The 19,394-nt window shown below is 34.8% G+C and overlaps 1 protein-coding gene across 8 annotated transcripts in view; it reads left to right on the top strand.

The window, feature by feature from the left end:
• RBM33 (RNA binding motif protein 33) overlaps positions 1–19,394 on the top strand; it is a 166,521-nt gene that overhangs the window by 87,385 nt on the left and 59,742 nt on the right. For all 8 annotated transcript variants that reach the window (XR_012470034.1, XR_012470033.1, XM_074193284.1 and 5 more), the window contains 5 exons: positions 3,844–3,976; positions 4,674–5,017; positions 6,042–6,476; positions 8,582–8,869; positions 12,867–13,502. Coding sequence is in view for 6 of the 8 variants with exons in the window: in XM_074193284.1 (XP_074049385.1) it covers positions 3,844–3,976; positions 4,674–5,017; positions 6,042–6,476; positions 8,582–8,869; positions 12,867–13,502 (1,836 nt within the window). In the remaining 2 variants the exon portion in view is untranslated. The remainder of the gene's footprint in view (positions 1–3,843; positions 3,977–4,673; positions 5,018–6,041; positions 6,477–8,581; positions 8,870–12,866; positions 13,503–19,394) is intronic.

Below are 19,394 nucleotides of genomic sequence, written 5' to 3'. Positions count from 1 at the left end.
AGAGTAGTCAGGCAAGTAGAAAAACTGGAGCCAGCAGTGTCATGAAAATCCAAATAGGAAAGAATACCAGAGGGAGGAAGTGATCAATAATGTTAAATAATGCCAAAGAGATCAAGGAGAATTAATTCTTCATAACCATAGAAAGTCGTTTAAGTTTAGTGGTGAAACTAGAAGTGAAAGGAGACAGAGGAAATAAAGGCAACAATAGAAATGGCTTTCTAGGAGGTTGGATTTTTTAACAAAGGAGAAAGTTAAATAGGATGTTAATTTTCAGAGAGTGGTAGGGACCATGCAAAGGATTTTAAGTATGTTGGAAGTCTGGATTTATAGGAATCTGGGAAGAAACAGAAAGACAAAGATTGAAGGTTGGAGGAGTGGGAAGCAGAAATCAAAGCATCAAGCTTTTAGGAGGACTGGGGGAAAGGGATCATAGGCAATAACATAAATGGTGGATGAACTAAGCTAAGGGAATGGCTACTTTATCAAAGACTAGAAAGAGCAAGTGATGTGACTTAGTAAAAAAAAGAGAGAGAGAGAGGTAATAGGCCTCTGACATGTTTGTAGACACCTAATTCTACCAATCAGCACTCTTGGCCTAGCTCCACTTAGCAGCAACATCTTATTTATAAATAAATAAAGCATGCATAAATCTAGACTTTTCAGATCAACAGATTCAAAATAAACTGAAAGCTGGGTTCATTCAAAACATTAACTGAAGTTAATGAGCTTAGTTTTCATTTTCTCCCTAGTTTATTTTAGGCAGGTGAAGGTATTTGATAATATAGCAGATAATTGCAAGGTTTAGAAGTATAAATAATTAAATCTGCAAGTGAGAGGAAGGAAGAGAAAGGTGTGTGTCCCCAAAACTTTTACATGCAATTTGTTACCTATGAAAAATCTGACTTTACTTCTTTAGAGAAAGTTATTACAATTAGCAAAATAGTTTGTTTTTAGGTTCTGTACTAGGTGCCACCAGCACAAAGACAAAAAAAAAAGTGGTCTTTGCCCATGAGGCACTCAGTGTAGATGGTGTGTCTTTGTTTTGGACTTTTGAAGATAAAAGGGAAGAAAGAAATCCGACTGTAGCTTTGAAAAGAATAGTAGAGTCAAGTTTCTTTAGGGGAGGAGAGACTAAGTTACATCATCCCCTTGGACCATTCCTCCGTCCCTCCCACAGAATTAACCCCTTTCCTATCTAATGACTGCTTCCCAGTTACTTTCTAACAGTTGGTTTTTCTTCTCCTTAAGTATCTTTCACTTGACTCTGCTTTCACTTTCTCTCTTCCCTTTCATAGTCAACAACCTTAAAAAACAAAAAGCCATATACACACACTTATTTTTACTGTTAAATATGGTGACCATTTCTGTGTAATGATTTATTTTGTTCTCTTCATTAATTGAAACTTGACTGTTCCTCCTGGACATTGTATCTTTACTGGGTTTTCATGACTGTACTGCCTCCTAGATCTTCTATAGCAGAAGACTGTGTATTAGGTGAAACGTGAAATGCCTATCCTCTTTATTGACTTACCAACTGCTTATTTCCTACCCCTAAATTATGAGACCTAAGGCTCAGCCCTGACTCCTTGGTGATTTTGGGGTACAGTTATCTCTGTGTATATGGCTCCCAGATGAATATATATCTGACCCTTTTCTCTTTAAGCTCCAATTCTGTATCACTTATTGCTCTTAACCATTTCCATCTGAATCTCCATTAGGCAAAATAAATTAAATATTTTCAAAGTAGAACTCTTCATTTATCCCTAAATATAGCCTTCCCTCATACGTTCTGTTTTTTTTTAATTATAAAGATTTTATTTACTTTGAGTTTAAAAAATTTTTCCCCTAATCTTACTTCCTCCCCCCCACAGAAGGCAATTTACTTGTCTTTACATTGTTTCCATGGTATATACATTGATCCAAATTGAATGCGATGAGAGAGAAATCATATCCTTCAAGAAGAAACATAAAGTATAAGACATAGCAAGATCAGACAAAAAGATACCAGTTTTTTTCCCCTAAATTAAAGATAATAGTCCTTGGTCTTTGTTCAAACTCCACGGTTCTTTATGTGGATACGGATGGTATTCTCCCATTGCAGACAGCCCAAAATTGTCCCTGATTGTTGCACTGATGGAATGAGCAAGTCCATCAAGATTGATCATTACCACCATGTTGCTGTTAGGTTGTACAGTGTTTTCTGGTTCTGCTCATCTCATTCAGCATCAGTTTATGCAGATCCTTCCAGGTTTCTCTGAATTCCCATCCCTCCTGGTTTCTAATAGAACAATAGAATACGTTTCTGTTTTTGATGGAAGTGCAACCATCTTTCTAGTTACATAATTTTTAGGTTCATAATTGTAATCATTCCCTTCTCTCCCCCAAAGTCCTCCTATAACCAGTCAGTTAAGTCATGGCGATTTTACTTCTGTAGCTTATTTTCCCTCATTCTTTTCTCTCAAGTTACTAAATCATCATCTTGTTTCAGGTCAGCATTACCTCTTATTGTAGTATTCCCCTAATTTGTCTGTCTCTTCCTAGACTATGACTTTTATAGTCTATCTGAAAGCACAAGAATGATCATATCACTTGCTTATTTAAGAATCTTCAGTGATTTCCTTTTTTTTTTCCTGGGGTAAAATGCAAATCTCTCAGCTTGTCATTTTAGCCATTATTTCTCCAGCCTACATTATCTTGATATATTTCATATTTTTCCCTTTCACCTACTCTACCTTCCAGCAAAATTGACCTACTTACTTTTTCTCAAATTGGTCATTCTATCTGATACCTCCTTTTCTTGGCATGTGTGGGATGATGCTAGTGCCTGAAATGCTCTCTAATCTTACCCCCTACCTTTTAGTTTTCCCTGTTGTATTCAAAATTCACCTCATTTGTTATTCCACTTTATCTTTACTCCCTTCTGAAATTATCATATTTTTACTTGTTTACATGTGTGTCCTGGAGTCTCTGCTATTGTAAAATGAAGCAGTTGGGAATATAAGATCTCTAAAGTATTCCAATTCTAATTATTTAATACAAGTCAAAATCTATAACTAATATCTTTAATTGCTTAATAAATAGAGCTTTTTTTCTTAATTTACTAAGTATGTAACCAATGGGAAAGGTCACTTAACTACCCTGAGCCTCAACTTTCTCATCCTTAAAATGAGATAATAATATTAATAACCTACCTCACAAAGTTGTTGTGAGGAACAACTAATGTACACATTTAAAATGCATTGTAAACCATAAAATATGCTAAGCATATGTTAGCTACTGTTGAGGTTGTCAAACCAGTTTATATTCATTATTAAATATTTATAGTAATTTGTTTTTTAACAATTATATACATTTTCAAAAATATATGGTTTTATTAAATTTTAAAAATTTTGTTTTTCTACAAAACGTATTTCTTTTTCATTTGAACTCTAAAGGTGCTTCATTTCTATAGCTTAAGGTTGACCAAATAGATGGCAAAGAATAACATGGTTTAAAAAGATAAATGTCAGTAGCATTTTCCAAAGTAGACAATCCATCCTTTTGGATTAATGGGAAAGAAGGTCAATAATTGCATGGATTTCAATAAGCTTGAGAAAAATAGCATTCCTGTGGTGCCTATGATATTAAAACATTGAATTCACTTGTGGATATATTGTTTAATATTGTGGCATCATTGCCTTTTTTTTTGATTGCCTACTTATAATGAATATTAAAAATAACTGATAAATCAGTGATTTCAGAGAAAAACTTTAGCTCAAGTGCTGGTGAATTTTCATGCCTTTTCATGATTTGGTTTCATTTATTTATGTGTTTATTTATTCAACTCATTTATTGTTTATTTAGGTTCCTCCAGAATTTCCACAACATTCTCCTGGGCCTGTTCCTACCAATTTCAACCAACCCCCACGACTTCCTCTCCAGGACCAATGGAGAGCCCCACCACCTCCTCAGGACAGAGACCATTTCTTCTTAGGAGGTACATGAATAAGGAAATTTGTAATTTCTCTTTTATTTATTAATTTATTCACTTATTTATTTTATTTATTCATTCATTCATTCATTTATTTTTGATTATGTAGTTTCAGGTAACATTGTTTGCAAAATATGTTCATGGTTATTAAATTGATTGTCCACAGTTTTTTGTTTTAATTCAGTTCAACCAAACATCTGGGATTTTTTTTTAATCCTTTGATATTTAACCTTATTCCAGTAACATCAGTTGAGGAAAATTTTATTTGGAATCTAATTTATGAGAGATTAAACAAGAAAGGGATGGGCTGATAAAAAATACCCATTAAGTTTTCATTTTGCTTATTTTTTAAAATAAATTTTCATTTCCATCTAAGCAGTATGATAAATATTCAAATGTGTGATCATGAGTAAATGAAGTACATTAAGGAAATACAGAAGAACCTTTAAGAAAAAGTAACAAAAAAGTAAATACACTAATATGTTAAGCTGTATACTTGAATTTCATTAGTTTATACTTAATATTAAAAGAAAATACTCATTGACATGATTTTGGTAGGAAAGGGGAAAATTTCGAGTCTTGAGTTGAACCTTCAACTTTGTAGAACCATTAGAACTAGTTAACATAGTTCTATTTTATCTTGAGATTGTACCAAGATATTCATATTCTCTATTAGGAAGATAATATGCTTTGTAATATTTAGTTTCAGGAGAACCAAGGTTCCCGAGCCATCCTTTGTTTGAACAACGAAGTCCCCCTCCACCACCACCACCTCCCACGATTCTTAACAGCAGTCATCCTGTTCCTACCCAGAATCCCTTGCCTTTTACTCAACCTGGACCAGCATTTAATCAGCAGGGACAGCAACCAGTATTTCCCAGAGAAAGGCCTGTAAGACCAAACATTCAGCCTCCAGGTCCAGTGGGGATTCTTCACTTCAACCAACCGGGCTCTGCAAATACACGTCCTTTCATTCCTCCTCGACAACCATTCTTACCTGGCCCAGGACAGCCATTTCTTCCAACACACACACAACCTAATATGCAGGTATGGGAAGATGAATAAAACTGATTTTGTTTAAAACAAATGTGTACAAATTTGACATTTAAAGTCATATATGACTTGTTATGGGTATTGATTAAATTGATAGTAAGAAAAGGTAGTCTTATAAGTGCATTATTTGCTGTTTTTATAAATGTAATAATTTAACTTGTGGAAGGGGTATTTGAAAATCAACAGCAATAACCTCTTTTGGAAATGTGCAAATTAAAGTTAAGATTTTATTTTACTGCTAATTAAATTAGAAATTTTTGTATTTTGTTCACCATTGTAATGATTTCTTAAATTAGTTAATTTTGGGAGAATTGTGAAGTTGTTAATTAAAATTATACTCCTGAAGGATATATTGTGAAGATTTGAATGTATTCTGGACAAAAAATATTGCTGTGCACTTACTATTAGAAAGTCTTGAGTGCCCTCTGCTGATAAAAATGCATCTTAAATTTGATATAATGCCCCACATTTATAGGGCCTTTCATATAAAAGAATCTTCTATTTTACTTTAAGTTCATTATGAAAATATCTGAGACATTTTCTAGTTCAACCTCTCAACACATTTTATAGATTCAATAAGTATACATACTGAGGAATGAAATTTATCTTAATTATAAAAGAGATTAACTTTGTCATTAAAATAGGAAAAATTATTGTTGTTTTAAGATGAAAGTCTAGTATAAAGGAGAATGAGTATATTATAGTCACTGTAGCAAATCTTAAAATGAAACTTCATTTGGACCATCTAAAGTTGGCCCCATGGGGCAGCTAGGTGGCACAGTGGATAAAGCACAGACTCTGAAGTCAGGAGGACCAGAGTTCAAATCCTGCCTCAGGCACTTCATAATTACCTAGTTGTGTGTCCTTGGGCAAGTCCCTTAACCCCATTGCCTTTCAAAAAAAAATAAAAATAAAGTTGGTCTCAAAAGATTGACTTTTTTCTAAGAAATTGATATAAGAGTATAATGTGAAAATGTATCTTAAATGATTTTCCTTCTTTTTTTACTGAATTATGAAGGGACCCTTGCATCCTCCATTGCCTCCACCACATCAACCCCAGCCTCAGCCTCAGCAGCAGCAGCAGCCCCAACATCAACAACAGCAGCCCCAGCATCAACCACAACATCATCAGCATCAGCCCCAACACCAGCCCCCGCTACAGCCACAACACCAACCTCCTCATCAACCTCCACATCAGCCTCCACCCCAGCATCAGCCTCCACACCAGCCCCAACATCAGCCCCAGCACCAACCTCAGCACCAACCACCACACCAGCCTCAGCACCAACCTCAGCAGCATCAGCCTCAGCATCAACATCACCATCACCTTTCTGTCCCGCCACCACCTCTGATGCCCATGTCTCAGCCACCATTTAGGCCTCACATGCAGACTCCTCAGCCCCAGCAAAATAATAATAGAATGCAGTGCCCTCAGCGGCAGGGTCCAAGACATGTGAGTATAAATCAATATTTTGAATTCTTTTAAGTCATATAATTTAAAGTAATAGCTTTTCCACAATAATCTAACGTTTATTATATTTCTCCTGACTATGTTTCCCACTAAGTTTCCCAGAAAACTTCAGTTGTGTGTACATGCATCTGTATGTATGTATATATCTTATTATATATATGTGTTTGGAAATGTACCATACACATATAGACACACACTTTTTTCTAAGAAAAAATAATAATTTTCAGGTTATTTTGTTTGTCATTTAAGAAAGATTTTATTTATTTTTGAGTTTTACAATTTTTTCCCCTAATCTTGCTTCTTCCCCCCCCCCCCCCCACACACACACAGAAGGCAATTTGACAGTCTTTACATTGTATCCATGGTCTACATTTGATCTAAGTTGAATGTGATGAGAGAGAAATCATATCCTTAAGAAAGAAAAATAAAGCATAAGAGAGCAAAATTACATAATAAGATAATGTTGGGGTTTTTCCTAAATTAAAGGTAATAGTCTTTGGTCTTTGTTTAAATTCCACAATTCTTTCTCTGGATATAGATGGTATTCTCCATTGCAGATACCCCAGAATTGCCCCTGATTGTTGCACTGATGGAATGAGCAAGTCCATCAGGGCTGATCATCACCCCCATGTTGCTGTTAAAGCTTCAGATTTTTTAAAGAATGGTTGTACATGGAGGGATAGGTTCATGAAATAGACTATTAGAAAGAAATTTTAAGTTTTTATATAGTTTCTCCACTTTTGTTTAAGATTTATAGTTCTGAATACTTAAATTGCATTACTATTGTAATTGTATATCACTTTGGACGGCCTATAGAGCAGTACAAATAATTCTTGTCTCTGGAAGTACTGAAATTGTGCAAAAGGAGAGAAGACTATTTGATTTCCCTTGTCAGGAACAAGAAAGAATTTGATTACCTGATTAATTAAATGGAAAGGATACTGAGCTTCAACAGAGATGCCTGAGTTCTAGTCTTAGATCTAACATAGATTGCTCATTGCCTTCTTTTAAAGTATTGAACTACTTTGAGCTATAGCTTTATCATTTACAACTACTCTTTAAAAGCTTCCCCTCTGTCCCTTCAGTGAATAATTTGTTAATGGGGCTATCTATAATGGGAAGGCAGATTGTTATGCTCCTTATCTTCTTGTAAACATTACCAGGAGATTTTATGAGTTCTATGTGTAAATCATGTAATCGAAATAATCTCAGAGCTCAACCACTCTTATCCACCTTCTCTGTGATAGGCACTGAAGATACCAGTAGAAAAATGAAATTTAGTATTCCTGTTGCCTTTGGTTTGAAAAAAAAATGCTATTTCACAGTGGTTTTCCATCTCAGGAGTCTTCTGGAAACACCTTCTATTTGTGTGTGGGGGGGGTATGTGTTGGGGTGCTCAGGCAGGTATGTGTATGTGCATGTTTAAGAATGTTCTTTAGGGCAGTTGTGTCAAACTCAAATAGAAATAAGTGTCCACTAAACTATTCATAAGTATCTCTGCAAGCTATATAGTGACTTAGAAAAACACACATAATCTTTACGTTATTAAATTTTTCTCAGTAGTATTTTAATTTTGTTCAGATCATACTCACTGTTGAGCTTGTGCTGTGGCCTGTACCCATGTGTGCTGAATATTCTTTTTTAGACCATTGTTAGTGGTCATTTTATTAAAACGCTTAACACCAAGGTTTATCTCTTGTGATAGAAAATTCTTTTCATGCTAAATGAACTTTAAATCACATGTTTAAAGCTGAAAAATTAGCTTGTCCAATTTAGATAGAAGTATGAGTCCAACATTGAATATATCTATACTTGCTGGACTGACACCTCCATTGTTTGGTGCATTTGTCAGCTGGTATTGCATAAGTTTTTAAAGCATAGCTGAGAATCCCTTGCAGAGAATTAGAAAATATTTATGGTGCTTTATTAGGTCATAGATTTCAATGTGCTTAAATTGTAGTGTAAAATAGTGAGGTTAAGGTGAGGAGACTTTACTCCATGGTATCATTTTATTGTTTATGTACTTTTGGGTTCTTTTTCACAAGTATCTATTTTTGATTAGAAATTATCTTTTTTTCTTATGACAGAGTGCTGCTTCACAGAATGTTGTCAAGCGGCCCATTCAGCAAATGCAGCCAACTGCTCCAAGAAATAGCAATTTGCGTGAATTACCAATAGCACCATCCCATGTTATAGAAATGAGTAACAACCGTTGCTCCGCTACACCTGCAGCACAAGTGAAACCAATTTCAAGCACCCCACCCCCTTCAAGGTCTGTTGTAGGTGTCAGGACCCCACAGGGAAAGGCTGAAATGAAAGTTAAACCAGTCAGCCCTGTGGTTCAAGCTAAAGTAGAAGTGAAAACAGAACCAGAGGTAAGACTTTTGGGGTTAAATATTTCTACCTCTCAAACCTCATATTTATCTATCTTTAGTTCTTCACTGTCTTGGTTTCTACAAAAAGATCAAGTTTTCCTTTCATGAGTTAGTCCTTTCTTTTTCTGTCATCTTTTGTCCATCTATCTGTTAAGTTTGAACAACATATTACTTATTAATCAACAGGACTAATTTCTGTCTTTACTACTTTCCTGTTTTCTGTGTATTCATTTTTCAGATTGATATATGTAGGTATGGTTCTCTCAAAGAAAAATGTGAGTAGTTAGTTTTCATGTCACTTTCTGAAAAGTGTGGCTTCCTGTCACTGATGGCTAAGGCTTAAACCTATATCTAGGCTCTCCCTTCTGCTTCCCTACAGAGACTTACTTCTGCCACCAGCTCTTTGTACCCCATGCTTAAAATCTATCATGTATTCAATTTGATAATTTCCTCCTTTATCCAAAGATCCCCTTTTTGTATAAAGTTACAGTATCATAGATGGGAGAGCTGGAAGGAAACTCAGACCATCTTAATTCAACCTCCCCTCATTTGTATTTCTTTCCTGACTTTGTGATTGGAAGTAAATCTTCACCTTCTCCAAGCTTGTAATTCTTTAAACTATAGCAAATAACACACTTTTCATCTATGTGTACATAATCCATTTTGATTCCTTTATTTGTGCAGTTGGTCTTTATGCCATTTTTTTTGTTTTGTCACACCTGACATAGTTTTAGCCAACGATTAATTATTTGGTAAAAAGAAAAAAGTAGATATTTATATAACTATGTAATGTATAATTACTGTAATCAAAAGAAATAAATGGAATAAATGTGGTATAAAATGAATGATCTCAAGGTTCCAAGTTTTGAATCTGATATACCCTAAGAATTTAATCTTGCTTGTTGACATTTATTTACAGTGATACATTGGGAAGAGATAAAATTGATTTGGGGAGTTGCGGGGAATTTACTTAATTTGGAGGGGCTGATGTAGCTGTGGTGATGTTGAGTAGTTTTTAGGTGAGGAAACTAGTTGATGTATCCTTAAATTGTCAACAACTTTTATATTAGTAAAGTTAACTGCCAAGGCAGTCTGAATGAGACCAACAAATTCTAAAAGTCATTTGCTGATATATTTAAATTTCTATTTTTTTCAAAGATGTCTTTGTTGACATCAATTCTAGCTAAGACTAAGAAGTGTGTTACTCTTTTAAGAGAGTAATGGGAGGGGGTACCTAGATGGTATGGTGGATAGAGCACCAAACCTGGAATCAGGAGGATGTGAGTTCAAATCCAGCCTCTGACACCCAAAACTTAGCTTTGTGACCTTGGCCAAATCCCCATTGCCTGACAAAAGCAAAGCAAAATAAAAAAAAAAGAGTAATGGGAGAACATTGTTCACACTACTAAAATTCTATTTTTTTTGTTCCTTAACCTAAGGTTTTGGCAATCTTTAATGCTTTTTCCATTTTGTTAATCTTAGGCTATCCAGGTAATATTTTTAGTCCTGGCTAGTGACTTTAATTCAGAAACTCATGTGAATTAGAATCATCTTTTTTGGGTTAAAAAATTCTTTTAAGAACCTACTTTATGGTACTTAATACACATCCAAAAATTAATTTTCAGAGTCAAATTGTTCTACATGTATTTTATTTGTGTTTAATGTTAATCTCTTTACCTTCAGCTGTCAAGTATAATATTCATAACATCTTCATAGGAAAAAATCTCTATTATTTTGCTTGTTATAAAGCTAAACAAGTATGTAGTAGTTAGAATTAATAAAATAAATTTGTTATTTTTGCTTTGTAGAAATAATTCTTAACTTTTATTAAAGGTTTCATTTAAATACCAAGATGCCTTAGTATATTTAGAATGTAGTTTGATTTAGAAAAATTTAAATTCTCATATGTGTGTAAATTTCCCTATAAGATTAAAAAAGTAGACTGGTTTTGGAAACTTCTACTTTAAAAGAAATTCTTAAGGCAAAGAAAGAAATATATTTGAATAAATCAAATTTACCAGTTCTATAATAGTTCATAAGCAGAGAAATGAATTTTCTTTGAATTTTTTTTCCCAGCTGTTCTTTGGGTATGGTTATCTTGATGACATATTCCCATATCATTTCACCCATTTCATAATAACAGTTTAATCTATTTTTTAATAAGTTGGTGGTTGCTTTTTTTTTTTTGAGAGTATTGAAGGCAGTGTATCGGGACCAAATAGTGCTTGCCTGATAAGTTATGAGAAGTTACATAACTATGAATTTATGTATTTTTGGGCAGTAAATGTCTTAATAGCTTAATAAAATGTGTCAATATTTTCTGCACTAATGGAGGAGAATAATAGCTTCCTACAACTTTATTTGTATTTGACATTTAAAAAATTAATACCACTCTTTTTTATACAGATTATTGTTGCCATTTGACATTTAAAAAATTAATACCACTCTTTTTTATACAGATTATTGTTGCCATTGACTTAACTTTCCAAAACTTGTACAAATGATGGATAGTTATGAGGAGCAGAATGAAGTTAATATATTATTGTGACTCATTGACAAACAGATAATTGAGAACAGATTGACAATTCTCATTACCCTGTAACCAGAACTATCTCAAACTATTAAGAAATGAGTTCTTTTGGTTAACTGAAGAATTAACCCTTTGATCACAGGCATGTCTGATCAAAGCTTTTTTAAAATGTTATAAACTTGTATGCTTTTCTGAGACGGCACACTGATTGTCCACATTTTAAACTTTTTTCTTGATGATTTGATATCATTGTTATACTCTTTTGTAATAGAGTAATAAAATAGCCATTGAGACTCCTGTCTAGATCTGATCACCTTATATCTAGACAACCTTAGGCTACTTTCCTTTCTATTTTTGATAGTTTTGCTGTTCTCCTGTCACCTCTCATTTTTGTAGATTTACCTTCTTCCTTCTAATTTTCTGTTTATCTGCTGTTTGGAACCTGAATAACTAATCTTGTCAGAAATGTGTTTTAATGAGAATAAATAGATGTTTAGTGAGAATGTATGAAATGTATGTATGAGTTTAATTGTCTAGATACTTTTGCTTGCACAAAGGTCTTTTTATCTTAGTTCCTGGTTCTTTACAATATTTCAGATTTTGTGGTTGCCAAATAGATAATGGGTAGATGAAATGATATTTTCTTTGATGCATACACTAGGGGGGAAATTTGTATCTTTTTTAGAAAATATATACTCAGAATAAATTTCTTTAAATATTTCCTATTGATTTTTATCCTATTTTCTTGTAAGTTCTGTTTTTTTAGAGTTGCAAAACCTCTACAAGGGTTATTTGACACACTGTATAGTGATTTTTAAAAAGGCTTTCGACTAGAATATTAAAGGATTCCATATATACCATTAATATTCCGGCACTGCATTTGGTAACATTTTGATTCTGAAGAGAGTGCATGAGTTCAAGGTCAGAGAGATTGACTTGTGCTGTTCATTATAACCAATTATTGTGTGACAAATGAGTTTCAGATCAGCCTGAAAATTCTGTAAGAAAAATCAATAGTTCTAATCAGGGCCTTTCAGGTCATTTACTACCCTACCTTTTGTTAGTTTGTCAGAAAAGAGCAAGATAAAACCTGTGTGTGACAGCGGGTTGCCTTGGTATTGTTGCCATTTCCATTTGAAACATATTTTGATAACTTAAATGAATACTTTAATTGGTTTCAGAAACTTCAAAATGAGTAGAAATTTACATGATTTCATTTTTAATATTCTGATAAGATTCCCAAATTAGCTTTAACAGAGTTTCCTCTCCTTTCCAGAGGCAAGGAAGTTATATTTAAATAGGCAATAAATCCTAGGGAAAAAAAACTTAAAGCAGATTTAAATGGTTTTACATAAAATGTATGAACGGTTCTGGGAAGATATGTTTTCTTAGTAGTTCTGATTGGTTGTTTGGATTGACTTGCATACAATTCACTATATTAACAAAAATTGTTTGTTCCTTATTTAGTTCCCTGATGAAGATGAAGAAACCAGATTGTACCGTTTGAAGATAGAAGAGCAGAAACGTTTAAGAGAAGAAATCTTGAAACAAAAGGAACTACGACGGCAGCAGCAGGCTGGTGCTCGAAAGAGGGAATTACTTGAAAGACTTGCACAACAGCAGCCTTATACCCCACAGCCCCCAGTACAGCAGGAAGAACAAACGTCACTCTCACCCACCAACGGGAGTCCACTGCTACCCTATCCTGGTGCACAAGTTAGACAAAATGTAAAAAATAGACTTCTTGTAAAAAAGCAAGACATCACTATTACAAATGTTCAACCCAAAACTTCAAATTTTGTACAAGCTGGTGCTAATTTACAATACCAAGGACAACCAATGAAACCAATGAAACAGTTGAGACAGAATAGAACAGTACCTCAAACTCAGCCCCAGCCATCTCACAAGGTACTTCAAACAAAGCCTCCTGACATGGATGAATTGCCAACCCCAACACAGACTACCAGAGTGGCATCAATACAAGGCCAACCCCAGGAAATGAAACCTGGAGTGAAAAGGACTGTCATGCAGCGGGCCAACAGTGGTAGTGGAGATGGGCCACATGTCAGCTCCAAAGTCAGGGTGATTAAATTGTCAGGAGGGGTAAGTTTACAAATTTTGTGATTGTTTCTCCTTGATTTGGCGTTTCATTTAGCACAATCCTAAAATACACAGAGAACTTTATTAAAGAAAAATAAAAAAATTGAGTGAAATAGTTTGCCTCTCTTATAGTCATGTAAATCAGCTTTTACCTACTTTTAATTGGTTAAACAAATTGATATTAATCTCTTTTCACATTGGGCTGCTTTTGTTTTGCTTTTGTGTTTTGATGAATATCAGTATGCCTAGGACATACCAGAGAGAAAAATTAATTTGTCATTTCCTCAGGTCCAATGAGCCCCAAAATTCTTGAAGCATTCTTTCATAATGCAAAGGATTTAGTAGACCTAAGGTCATCTTATTGTCCTAAACTCACTTCTCCCCCACACCCTTAAAAACAAACAGAAAGTGGATCATAAGATTGGAGAATCTATGGACTAAATTGATTTTAATTTATAGGTGATTTCAACTTGCCCTCCCCACAAGGGAAGAATTATACTTTGAACAATACTTAGTGGTTACTTGGATTGTTTTCCTATTAAGAAGTTTAGAAAAGGCTTTATGTATAGTGCCACAAAATAATAAACCTTTAGTTATGAAGAATCCTATTATAACACATATCTATGTGTATAAAAATTGCCTTTGTCCTTTTAGAAGATCCAAAATATTTTTTTTTCAATCTAGTTTGAGTGAGTTTTCTTTAGAAATTCTTTCTTTGGGACTTTTCTCTATAAGTTATGTTCTTTAATAAAAATACTTTATTATGTGTTGTTAGTGTAAAATAGAGAGGGAGCGAACCAATCATACTCAAAGGTTTTACTAATGAAGCTATTAAATAATAATTACTTTTAGCTTATCATTCTGAATTGTAAAAATTCAAACTACCTAGATGGAAAATTTAATGTCCACAAAACAAAAGCATTGTAATTAAAGAATAAAATTATTCAGAAATCAGGTCGGCATTGCCTTCCTCATTCCTTTTCCTGGATTTAAAGTACTAATATTTATTACAATTACTCTACTTGTTAGCTCTTTTTCATCTCTAGGCTCCATAGACTGAAAGTGTGATTTTTAAAATGTATACATTGTGACAAAATGATATAATGAAATGTTAGCAAAATTTTTGCGGCCATATTTGGTCTTCTGTTCACACTTTTATTAACTGATTCAAAACATTGATAGTTTAATTAATATTTTTGAAAATTTATAATTATTTATATTTGGAAATGGACTGATTTTTTTTCCCCTCTGACCATGGATGAACCTGTATTCAAGGATTATTATTTATGTTATAGGGCTGATAACCCACATATATGACAATTCTGTAGCTTTCAAATTGCAGTCTAGGATTGGGCCAGATACTCTGGTAAATACCTGATTGATACTAAGCTGTTGGAAGGATTGCATAATGGTTCTGATCCAAAATATTTGGGCATTTCAGATATCTGCCTTACTCATTTAATAGCACTCTTATTTTTTTGTATTCATCTTTTAACTCACTGTGACCCTTAGGCCCCTTAGCACAGTTAGTCATTTCTTATCTTGTATTTATGAGTCTTACTTATGAAGAGAGAAGCAGTTTTATTTTCCTCACTATATACAAAGCCTGAACTTGTCTGTAATAACAATAATTGAATTGTTCTTTGTATGTAAGAACCTGCTTATTGCAGCATTCAATGTCTAGGAAAAACTTGGAACTTTGTCAGTATACAGTATCTGCCAAGAAATTATACACTAGTGAATGATCACTATTTTTAAAAGTTTCAAGTGTACTCCTCACTTATTTAGTGAGCCAGAATTCTTGCTCTGGCATCCACATAGGAAAAATCTAACAACTTAATTAGATTGCTATGGATGTAGTTATAAACTTAGCGAGCCAGTTATGTATGAACCAAAACAATTCTTATTTTCTGTCCTTTCTTAACCAGTCAGCATTTATAACTTGAAATTTCATTGAGCTTTTCAGGGGATAGTGCAGATAATGATTCTTGAGGCATATTTTTTTTTAGTCTTTTATTATTTTATCTATAGTAATGTTAATTCATCTTAAGGTTTAATCACTGTGAAGGACCTATGATTTCATTGGTATAGCGAAAGCTTGGTGAAGAAACTAATTTCTTTGTTCTGTCTGTCCTTCCCTCCTCTCATTCCCTTTCTGTCTCTTTTTCTCTCTCTTTCTCGCACCCCCCCACTGTCTCAATATTGTTCTCTTCTCAGAAAGGAAGTTTCCTCATCCTTGAGTTTTCCTTTTTAATTATACTTACTCTGTTGTTAATATGCAAATTATTCCTTAACAATCTTTAATATGAAGATGCTGTGATAACACTTTATACAAGGTACTCAGATTAATTATGTTGGTATTAGGAGATGAATTTTGGAGATAAAAAATATGCACTTTTTAATCAAGTGTTCTTATTGGTATTATACTTTTGATGACTCTTCTGTAATGAACTTAAAGCTGTCACATAGAGGTCATATATTATCCTTTGAAAATATGGGCTACCATCTTTTGGGAACAGTTAAATGAACATAATAACCTCCTGAGATGTCCAGGTTTGTGAACTCTGGTTATAATTTTTAATTATTCCATTTTCCTCTCTGCTTTATGACCAACCCCTAACCCTTCCTGCTTATTATGATCTCCAGGCCCTCGACCTTTCAGTTCTTTGTCAGACCTTTACTGGTTTCACCACTTTAATAAATCAGTTCAATTCTGCACTGTCCTTTCTTCTTGATTCCCTTTTTCCAATCCCAAACTTTCAATCCCAAACCCCTTAACCCTAGATTTGGGTTACTCCTACCATCCACTGTCTTTATTCTGTACTAATGAACAAAACTGCAGAAAATCATGAAACTTATGTTACAGCAAGGCAGTCATTTTCATCTGTCTAACCAGTTCACTATCTTGCCATATACTCTACTAAAATTTTTGAGGCAATTTGTTAAGAGGTTCCTTTCCTCAGTTGTTCATCTCTTGGAAGATGTCTTTTGCCATTCTCTCCTCCTCTCCTTTCTCACATGAAGAGTTAGGCTTTCTCCTTGCCAAGACAAACCCTTCTACATGCACAAGTGTTCTCATTCCATCTTCTTCAGTAGATTGCCTCCTCTTTCATTTCCACTCTCTCACTAATTTTTATTCTTTCCCTGTCTGCTGGCTTTCCTGCTGCCTGCAAACATGCCCATGTGCTATCCATGTATCGTTGTCCTATATCTTCCTTTTTGTGGCTAAAAACTGCCATCAGCATCCATTTTCTTTCCTTTCTTAATTTTCTTTGTTATGACTTCTAACCTCATTATTCCACTGAAATTGACATTTTAAAGTTAATTATCTCTTAATTTATCAAATATAATGTCCCCTTTTCAGTCCTCTATGTTGATAGTCTTAATCACTCTCTTAATAATCTCTTTGTAGGTTTTCATGACATTGCTCTCTAGGTTCTCCACCCTACTTGAACTCAGTCTCTTTTAGTGGATCTTCATTCAGTTTACATCTGCCAACTTTTGACTATCCCCCGTGACTATGTCCTAAGTCTGGACCCTCTTCCTCTTTTCCTTCTCTACTGTTTATTTCTCTTGCTGATTGCATCAGCTCCTATGGATTTAGTTGTCTTCTATGCAAATAAAAGGCAACTAGGTGATGCAGTTGATAGTGCACTGGCCTTGCAGTCAGGAGGATGAGAATTTGAATCCGGCCTCAGACATCTGACTCTTACTTTGGGCCTTGGGCAAGTCACATAACCCAGATTGCCTCCCATCCAGGGTTATCTCCTGTTGTTCAGATTCATATCTAGTCACTGGACCCAGATGGCGCCAGAGGAGAAAGTGAGACTGGTGACTTAGCACAGCTCCCCCTACTCAAATCCTGTTCATTTGCTTGTCATGTTATTACCTCCCTGATGTCATGGTCTTCAAAAATGAAGGACAGACATTATTTCTCTGCAGATCTATTTATCCAACCTAGATCTTTAATCATATATCTCTTAACTGCCTATGGGCATCTTGACCTCAAGATGTACAAAACCCTAAACCCTGCCCACTCATTCACTTTCCTATTACTCTCATGTATCATCCCTATTTCCATAGTCACCTAGACTTGAAATCTAGGTGCCATCCTTTATTCCTTACTCTTGGACCCCAACCCATAGTCAAATCAGTTGCCACATCTTGCTGATTCTACAGCATCTGTCATATAGACCCCCTCTTCTCCTCTGACACTGCCACCATTAATAGAGGTTCTCCTTGCCTCACCCTTCAAGTACTTGGAATAACCTTTGGGCTGTTCTCCTTGCCTCAAATTTGTCACACTCCAGTTCATCCTCTATTTAGTGATCAAAGTGCTCCTCATAAAATATAGGTCACTGTTCTCTATCCCTCCCCAGTCCAACCCCAGTCATTCAACTCCTCATACCTCCAGGATCAATAAAAAAATTTTCTGGCTTTCACCATTCTGCACCATCTCCTCACTGTTTATTCTGCCTTACAAAAAACCCTCCATTTTCCTCCTGCCTGGAATTCTCTTTCCCTTCTTCTCTGCATACTGTCTTCTTCAAGTCTTTTTAGGTTTTTGCAAGGCAAATGGGGCTAAGTGGCTTGGTCAAAGCCACACAGCTAGGTAATTATTAAGTGTCTGAGACCCAATTTGAACCCAGGCACTCCTGACTCCAGGGCCGGTGCTTTATCCACTGTGCCACCTAGCTGCCTCTGTTCTTCAAGTCTTTTTTTTTTTAAGGCTTTTGCAAGGCAAATGGGGTTAAGTGGCTTGCCCAAGACCACACAGCTAGGTAATTATTAAGTGTCCGAGACCAGATTTGAATCCAGGTACTCCTGACTCCAAGGCCAGTGCTTTATCCACTACACCACCTAGCCGCCCCTTTTCTTCAAGTCTTAACTGAAATTTCTCCTACAGGAATTCTCTCCCAGTCTTCCATAATTAGTGTTTTAACTTTGGGATTTTTTGCAATTTATCCTGTCTGGTTTTTTTTTTGTTTGTTTGTTTGTTTTGTTTGTACATGGGGTGTACGTATTACCTTCTTCATTAGATTGTAAGATTCAGGGTAGGGAACTATACTTAACAGTGCCTGATACTCTTAGTAATGCTTGTTGAATTGACTTTTTGTCACTACTACTGTAATAGAAGATAATTTGAAGGAAAATTCCTTGTACTGTAATTGTCTCTATACTATTTATAAATCAATAGAAATATTGATTTACATTTTTATACTAGTTTCCTCTTAAGTATAGCTAGCCAAGTGAAAATAAAGCAGTTTGTGTTGATGATGTTGCTTCTACCTGATAATTACTGATGTTTGTTAAAATAAGGATGTTATACTTCCTGGTCCCATTTAAGCTTTAAATCTGTGATAACTATATCTTAACTCGAGATCAGGTCACCTAGCTTTTTTTGCACAGAGGTTCCCAACATTTTTCAGGCCCCAAATCCCTGGGCTTTTAGGGGCAGCTAAGTGTTGAAGTGGATAGAGCACTAGCCTTGGAGGACAGGAATTTGAATCCAGCCTCAGACATTTGACACAATCTTTATGACATTGGATGAGCCATTTAACCTGGTTGTCTCATATCCAGGGCCATCTCTGGTTGTCCTGATTAATATTTGGCCATTAGTCCCAGATGGCTTTGGAGGAGAAAGCCTGTTGACTTAGCACCCCCCCAGCACCCCCCCCCCCCAACTCAAAATTCAGTTCATGTGCTTGTCATAGCATCACTTCCCTGATGTCATGGTCTTCATCAATGAAGAATGAATGAAAGACAAACATTACCACTTATTCATTATGAAAAGAAATTTTAGAATTTACCATGCATAAATAGATGCATGTAAATAGAATTGATTTTACTTTTCATAAACTATTTGATACGTAATATAATTTAGTGTCATAAAAT

Source organism: Macrotis lagotis, chromosome 7 (assembly GCF_037893015.1).
Source record: "Macrotis lagotis isolate mMagLag1 chromosome 7, bilby.v1.9.chrom.fasta, whole genome shotgun sequence".
Taxonomy (NCBI): Eukaryota; Metazoa; Chordata; class Mammalia; order Peramelemorphia; family Peramelidae; genus Macrotis; species Macrotis lagotis.
This window is presented reverse-complemented; position numbering and strand designations above follow the sequence as displayed.